This window comes from Oxyura jamaicensis (assembly GCF_011077185.1).
Source record: "Oxyura jamaicensis isolate SHBP4307 breed ruddy duck chromosome 22 unlocalized genomic scaffold, BPBGC_Ojam_1.0 oxy22_random_OJ72658, whole genome shotgun sequence".
Lineage (NCBI taxonomy): Eukaryota > Metazoa > Chordata > Aves > Anseriformes > Anatidae > Oxyura > Oxyura jamaicensis.
In genome coordinates this window covers 1-7,754 of record NW_023304619.1, presented here as the reverse complement: position 1 = coordinate 7,754, position 7,754 = coordinate 1, and the positions used below count along the sequence as shown (strand labels likewise).

The 7,754-nt window shown below is 69.2% G+C and overlaps 1 protein-coding gene across 1 annotated transcript; it reads right to left on the bottom strand.

Annotated features, from left to right (window-relative positions):
- Window positions 1-693: 693 nt before the first annotated feature.
- CNNM4 (cyclin and CBS domain divalent metal cation transport mediator 4) lies at window positions 694-7,750 on the bottom strand (the record flags this gene model as incomplete). Its single annotated transcript, XM_035312861.1, has 7 exons — window positions 694-1,201; window positions 1,286-1,461; window positions 2,013-2,112; window positions 2,262-2,431; window positions 3,125-3,262; window positions 3,351-3,494; window positions 6,388-7,750. Coding segments are annotated over 7 exons (2,286 nt in total), but the record flags the coding sequence as incomplete, so codon positions are not given.
- Between the last annotated feature and the right edge of the window lie 4 nt (window positions 7,751-7,754).

Below are 7,754 nucleotides of genomic sequence, written 5' to 3'. Positions count from 1 at the left end.
GGGGGGGGGGGGGGAGGCTGCAACGGCGGCGCCGGCCCCCGTGGGGCCTCCGGGCCCGGCCCCCCCCCTCCCCAAAATATACAAATCAAACCCGATGCGAAAAATAAATACAGATTCTCGGGAGGGGGAAGGGTTGCATAGAGGAAGATTTAATAAAAAAAGTTTGTTTTTTATTTCCATCGTGATTTAATATTATTATTATTATTATTATTTCTAGCATCTCCCCGCAGAAGAACCTAGGACCTGATAGTCGCGACACGATTAACAAAAATAATTAACCTTCTCCCAATAACTTACAGCGGTCACCCAGGGGACTTGTGCTTTTTGGGGGGGTGAGGGGGGGGCCCCCGGGGGGGGGGGGGGGGGGTCCCGGCTGGCGATTTCGGAGAAGCTCCTTGGGAGGAGGCGGAGGGGAGCCCCCCGCCCATACTTTGGTCACTAGCTGTGTGCCGGATCCTGCCCCCCCGAGCCCCCCGCCCCGGGGCCGCGGCACTCCCTGAGTCACCCCCCTGCCCCGTTCCGCCTCCGTTTTATGTTTTATTTTTTTTTTTGGGGGGGGGGGGCTCCCGGCCGTCCTCAGAGCCCCCGCGGGAGGCGGGGGGGGTCTGGCGGCGGAGCCAAGCCCCTCGCCGCGGCCTTGGGCCCGGTGCGGTTCTCCGGGAGGAGGCCCCGGAGCCGCTCGCGTCCGCCCGAAAACGCCCCCCGGGGAGGCCGTGGCGGGGCCCGGCCCGCGGGACCTGAAGCTCCCTGAGCTGCACGCGAACGTCCGACGGCCGCGGGGCCTCCACCGCGCTGAAACCACGGACCCCAGTCTCCAAAAAGCAGCAGCAGCAAAACCGGGGCTCCCTTCTGGACCGCGAAACCGGCGGCGGGCGCGTCTGTTCCCTCGGCGGCCGGCGCGGCGGACCCGTACCAGCTCCGTCGCCGCCGGAGCATCTCTGACCGGGGCGGGGTCCCCGCAGGGCGGCTGCGGGGGTCCCAACGCGTCCCTGGCCCGCGGCCGGGGTCAGATGGAGTTCTCCATGGGGCTGTGGTTGCTCCGGCGGCTCAGGCAGTTCCTCTCGTTCAGGAGGCTGGTGGTCTCGTCGGCGGGCTCCGGCTTCTCCGGCAGGTCGGGTTTGGGAGCGCTGCTGTCTGGGGACTGGGGACAACTGTCCATGCGGGAGGCGGTGAGGCCGTTCTGGTACTCCTGCCGCGTGATCTGCGGGGGGAATCGAAGAGGGATGGGGGTGGAGGCGGCGTCCCCCGGGAGGCCCCGGCCGCCCCCGGCCCCTCGCAGCCTCACCTTGACGAACTGGAGGTCGGTGAGGGCGCGGACGCTGAAGTCGGCCACGTACGGGGCGCCGGCGTTGAGCTGGTTGTTGCTGCCGCCGACGGGGGATGAGACGGAGTCGGAGCGCTCGTGGTAGCTCAGGGAGGCCGAGCGGTTCAGGCTGCTGACGTGGGACGGGGAGCGGGTCTCTGCGGGGACGGGGGGGGCACGGGGTCAGCACCGCGTCCCCGGGCAGGCCCCCAGCGGGTGACCGCGCTGCTGAGCCCTCGGTGACGCTGCCCCGAGTCCCGTCCCGTAGGATCTGGGGCCACGGAGCCAAGCACAGAGGGGGGAAAAAGGGCAAAGGGCAGCCCTGCCCACGGGGATGGACGAGGGCAGCACGGGGCAGGAGAAGCGCCGGTGACCCCACAGCACCAAGCGGAGCCCAGCACGGGCTGCGAGGGTCCGCGTCCGGCTGCTTGCAGAGCTCGGCAAGCGACACAAGGGCACCCCAAAACTGGGGCTGCGGGGAGCGGATCTGCCCGCATGCTGCCACCAGGGTCCCGGCTCCAGCCTGGGCACGGCCCCTCGGCCCCGCTGCCAGGCACGCACAGGGCACAGCGCCCCGAGGAGCAGCAGCAGCCCCAGCAGTGCCTGGGGGGAGCTGGTGGGGGCTTAGAGCCTCCTCCAGCATCTCCTCTTCCCAAGAGCAGCTCTAAAACGGGCAGGGGGCTCTGCCCACAGCATGGGGGGCGCTTACCCGATACCGGAGGCGGGCTGATGGCCATCACCCCGTAGTAGGAGAAGGCTCCCGCTTCGAACTTCATGCACTCCTTGCCGGCCTCCACCTCCACCTTGCCCTGCAAGGCAGAGGGACGGCGTCAGGCTCCGCACGCCGCGTCCCGCGGCGCCGGGCCGGGTGGAAGGAGGCTCCCCGCAGCCTCCCGGGGTGACGGCTCCCCCCGGGGACACCTCCCCGCTCCCAGCCAGCGAGGAGGAGCGGCGGTACCTGCAGGATGAGGATGAAGTAGTCGGCTGCCTTGTTCTTGGTGTAGAGGAAGTGGCGCGGGGACTTCTTGTTCTCCTCGTCAAACTTCAGCTCCTGGATGACGTCCGAGTACTTGAGCAGCCGCAGGAGGATCTTCTCCGAGATGAAGTTGGGCGTGAAGAGCGTCACCTCTGAGGGCGAGACGGGACGGGGTGAGAGCTGCCGGGGCTCCCTGTCCTCGTCCCGTCCCCTCGGGCGGAGGCGCTGGGGGATGCAGGGGGACCCCAGGCCCCACTGACACCTCCCTGGGCCCCCAGGTTTGGCACCTCCACCAGCTCCAGAGCGAGAGCACCGAGGTCCCCACTCCGTGGGATACGGCTGGCAAGCACCAGCACATGGACAGGGACCTTCCTGCAGGGACAGGGACCTGCCAAGTGTCAGTGCTGCCATCCCTGAGCCCCATCCCGTTTTTATTTTGGGGGGACAGGGTGGGAGGACAGCGGGATCTCAGGGTCACAGCCCCCTCCCCCAAGGTCTCCAGCCAAATCCCCGGCTCCTGCTTCAACGCAGCGACCGCCGTGCGTCCTTTTCCCCACGTCTGGGACCCTCCAGGCAGGACAAGGCCACCGGAGGGGCAGCGACAGCTCACACGCGGCCCAGCTGCGGGGACGCGGTGCCAGGTAGGGCTCCCTGGCAGGCCACGGGGGGGGGGGAAAACCCACAGCAGCTGAGCTGGGGGGCAGACCGCGGACGGGACGCTGACGCTCTTTAACTCCTCAATTACAGAGCAGCGGGACGGGGACGGAGCCCTCGCGGTGCCCAGACGCGGCACCGCACCGAGCCCGACGGAGCGGAGAGGCCCCGAGCGTCCCCCAAAAACTCACCCGTGGAGAGGAAGCGGTGAGCGGCCAGCAGCAGCTGCGGGGACACCTTCACCTTCAGCTCGTTGACGGGGTCCTTGAAGGCCGAGAAGTCCCGCTTGTTCTTCTGGTTGCCCACCCGCTTCTTGCTGCGGTTGTCGGCTGCGGGGAGCGCGGCGTTAGCGGGGGCGGGAGGCACCCGGGGGACCCCGGCACGCGACGGGGACGCGGGGCCGAGCCCCGGACCTACTGTAGGTGTCCGATTCGTCCAGGATCTCCGACTTGATGATCTCCTCGATGACGTCCTCCAGCGTCACCAGCCCCAGCACCTCGTAGAAGGGGTCTCCCTCGCCCTCGTTGTTCACCTTCTGCACGATGGCCAGGTGGGACTTCCCTGCGGGGACACGGGCGGACGCTCGACACGCCGCGGGCACCCCCATCCCACCGCCCTGGGGGGGGGGTCCCGGGCAGCACGGGAGGGGACAGGACCCTGCCACCAGGCCCAGCCCGTCCCTCCCCAGCGTTTTGACCCCGGGCAGGGAACAATAAAGACGTAAAAATGGAAACGAGCCCCTGGGCTGGGCGCTCCTTCCTAATTTAATGGCAGTAATTAAGGCCATAACAGCGGCGCCTGCTGGGCTCGGGACATCTCAGGGCGTGGGCTCGGCCAGGGGGGGTCACAGGAGAGGGGAGGGGTCCTGGAGGCACCGTCCCACGTCACCGGGGCCTGGGGACATTGGCACAGCTCCGTGCGAGTGCCGCGGGGCGACCGGTGCAGCCACAGCCGTGTTTCCACCAGCGCGGCTCCCCGGCCACGCTGAGCCGGGCTGGAGGGAATGCTCCGGAAACCTGGTGTCAAAATACCCAGGGGGAGAGAGCCCAGGGCAGGGAAACGCTGCCTGCAGGGGACAGGTCCCCAGGAATCCTCCCCAGCCCCTGACCCAGTCACTCCTCTCGCTCCCTGGGCGCAGGTTGCTTGGTTCTGGGTAAATCGAGCATCCCCTTGCCACGAGGCTCCGTTTCTTCAGCCAAAACCGCGCCAACAAAGCTCGCTGCCGGCCTCCGCCTTCGGGAATTCCCTGCCCCGGGCACGAGGCTCAGCCCCGAAATCCCCCCAGGGGCGGACGGCCGCGCTCCGCACCCTGCGAGCCACCAGGGCAGGCGCGTGCCTGCCCGGCGCTGCCCTCGGCGGCGCTCTCTGCTCTTTAATCTCAGCGCGGGGCGGCCGCGGGCGGCTCAGCGCCGCGCTCCCACCCAGGAAAAGGCTAATTTTAGAGACGGGCACCACGCAGCGCCCCGGTTCCTCCTCCGTCAGCCGAACACCCGCGGCTCGGGCGGCCCCCGCCGCCACGAAAAGCGGTGCCGAGGGGAGCCCGCGCCCGTCGTCATCGTCTGGCCGCGCCGACGGCCCGAGGGAGCGGCGAAAGGACGGCGGCACCGGCGGGGCCCAGCCCCGATGAGTCAGGCCGCGGTTCCTCCCCGAGGACGAGAGCAAAGGGCGCGACGCCGGCGTGCCCGCGGTGGGGCCGGGCCCCGCTCCTCACGTCGGGGCTCCCCGGTGCCGCCACGGTCCCCACGTCGATGGGGACAGGCCGATTGCCACAGGCTTCGTGCTCACCCGGTGAAACGGCCGCTTTTCCCCTTCGGCCACGCGCAGGAAGCAGCGGCGGGGTTTCGGGGTGCTCACGGTGCCCACGGTGGGAAGCCAGGAGGGGACCGACAGCCCCAGAGCCGGTGCTGTGAGGGGTGAAGCGTCCTGGCCCCGCTCCGAGCTTCGCGCCGGGCCGGCACCGAAGCCGCTGTGGGAGCTGTCACCCCGCTGCCAGCCTCGGGGCCGCGGCCGTGGCACCAGGGGAGTCCCAGCTGCCCCACAGCCAGGACGATCGGGAGCCGGTCCATTTCCTCTCCTGGTCCTTCCACTCAACCCGGGTCGAGATCAGCGCGGCGAGGGCAGGGGCTGCACCCCCGGGGAACGGGAATTTTGGGGTGACCCCAGAGAGGGCCCCGCAGATCCTCCTGAGCCAGCTATGAAAAGCAACATCGCAGCACGGCGGCGGCTTTGGAACCGGAGCGGGCGCGCTTTAAATCCTTTAATAAGGATTCGTCAGAGGGAAAGCCGGCGCCAGCAGCGGCCGTAAGCCCGGCTCCAGCGGCACGGCCACGGAGGGCGACCCCGCTCCCCTTCTGCTGGCTTCTGGACAAGGGGCCGGGGGTGGGAATCCCGCCGCGGGGTGGGAACCCCGGCCCGGTGCGAGATGAACTGAGGCAAAAGCACCGGCCGAGAAGGCTCGTGGTGATCGGGGCCAAAAAGCAGAGGCTCGGAGGCGCTGAGATCCTGTCGTGGTCGCAACCACGAGCGACGCCGAGGGGCAGCGTGGTCCCCGCGCCGACGTTTTGGGGCGCGGGGGCAGCACGGCTGCAGAGGGAAGGCAGGAACCGAGCGTGCGGCCACCGAGCCCTTCCCTCAAGGATCGGCCTGGCCTGGACCTGCCAAATCCCGGCCCGAGCTCTCGCAGAGCTCCTGCGGCAGGAGGAATCGGCAGATCCCCTAAACCCCGGCGTGTGGTGACTGCCCCGAGCCCCCCAGATGTCCCCAATGCCACAAGGACAGGGCCAAATGCCCCCGGTGCGAGCGGAACGGGAGCCGGAGGAGCGGCGGGGTCACGGCGGCGTCACCCCGCAGAGCGGCTCCTCCTTGGCAGGAGGGTCCCTGCCCGGTCGGGCGTCCCCGTGTCCCCTCGCTAAGGGGCACGGCGCCGTGCTGCTGCCAGCCCCTCCTGCCGCCGGTCGCGCTCGGTTTTCGGGGCCAGGAGGAAGCTCGGGGCCGTCCCGCAGGGCAGGGCCCTGAGGAGGGAGCGGAGCCGAGCGGGGAGCGGAGCAATTTTCCAGCAGCGTTTCAAGGGCCTCCGGGGCCGATAATTAAAAACGAGGCGCAAGTAAACACTCTCAGAGCGCTTCCAGAGGCGGGCGCCGAGCAGAGCTTGCTCTGCCTCCGCCGCCCCGGCGCCGTTACGGAGCGATCCCCGGAGGCGTCAGGCACCAAAACGGGGCCGCTGCCCGTCCCCATCGCCTCGGGGGGGGGCTCCGCAGCCCCCTCACCCCCGTAAAGCACCCGAAAAGCTCAGGGCCGCCGGGCAGCTCCGTCCCTGGAGAGCCACCAGGGAGGCTCGGCCGCAGTTTTGCTTCCGGCATCGTGCAACCGGAGCCGGGGAGAAAGCAAGCAGCGGCCCCGGGCAGCGGCTCCCCGGGGCGTTTGGCCACCCCCCCCCCCGGCCCCGAGCACTCACCCTTTTTGAACTCCTCCAGCATGGCGTCCAGCTTGGTGTCGTGGAAGACGACGTGGACGGGGTGGTTGTAGAACTTGGTGATGGTCTTGAGGGGCGTGCAGTCGTCGGGGTCGACGAAGGCCAGGTCCTTGATGTAGAGGATGTCCATGATGTTGGAGCGCTCGTCCTCGTAGACGGGGATGCGGGTGTAGCCGCTCTCCATGATCTCCGACATGGTGTTGAAGTCCAGGATGGCGTCGCTGTTGATCATGAAGCAGTTCTGCAGCGGGGTCATCACGTCCTCCACCGTCTTGGTGCGCAGCTCCAGGGCGCCCTGGATCATGTTGAGCTCCTCCCGCACCAGATCGTTGTAGGGCTCCGTCACCTTCAGCATCTCCACCAGCTTCTCCCGGTTGTAGACGGTGCCGATCTCCTGGCCCAGGACGCAGTCCAGCAGCTTGCTGATGGGGTAGGAGAGGGGGAACGTCACCAGCATGAAGAACTTGGTGACCACGATGGTGTTGGCGCCCACGGCCAGCCCGTGGCGGGAGCAGAGCGCCTGGGGCACGATCTCCCCGAAGATGACGATGCCGATGGTGGAGGCCACCACGGCGCCGATGCCGGAGCCGATGAGGTCGTCGAGGAGGATGGTGAGCGTGGTGTTGACCAGCACGTTGCCCAGCAGCAGGGAGCACAGCAGGTAGTTCCCCTTGCGGCGGATGGGCTCGATCTTGCGGGCGTAGCGCTTCTCCTTGTCGGTGCCGCAGTTCTGCACGATGCGCAGCTCCATGGGGTCCAGCGCCATCAGCCCCAGGTTGAGCCCGCTGAACATCCCCGACAGCACCAGCAGCCCGCCGATCAGCGTCACCTGCAGCCACAGCGGCAGCAGCGACTTCTTCTCCTCCAGCACCACCAGCTGCCCGTCGGGGCCCCGGTGGGGCAGCCACGGCTGCCCGGGCCTCCGCTGGCTGCACAGCACGTACGTCTTGGCCCGCTCGTCCTTGCGCAGGGGCTGCACGCGCACCAGCAGCAGCGCCGAGGTGCTGCGGGGCTCGGCGGGCCCGGGCCGCACCACCAGGTCCTGGGAGCGCTCGGGGCAGCTGCCGTTGGCGGCCGAGGCGTTGGCGGCGGGGCGCAGCTCGGCGAAGGCCACCCGCTCGCCGGTGCGAGGGCCCAGCCCCAGCCCGTAGAGGCGCAGCAGCACCTCGCTGCCCTCCGTCACCCGGATCGGACCCCGCGACGGCGCCGCCGCCGCCGGCTTCGTGCTCTCCTCCAGCCGCATGCCCAGGATCACGCTGTCCCCCGCCGCCGCCGCCGCCGCCGCCGCCGTCACCGGGGAGCCGCCGCCGCCGCCGGGCAGCGCCAGCAGGAGCAGCAGAGGCGGCAGC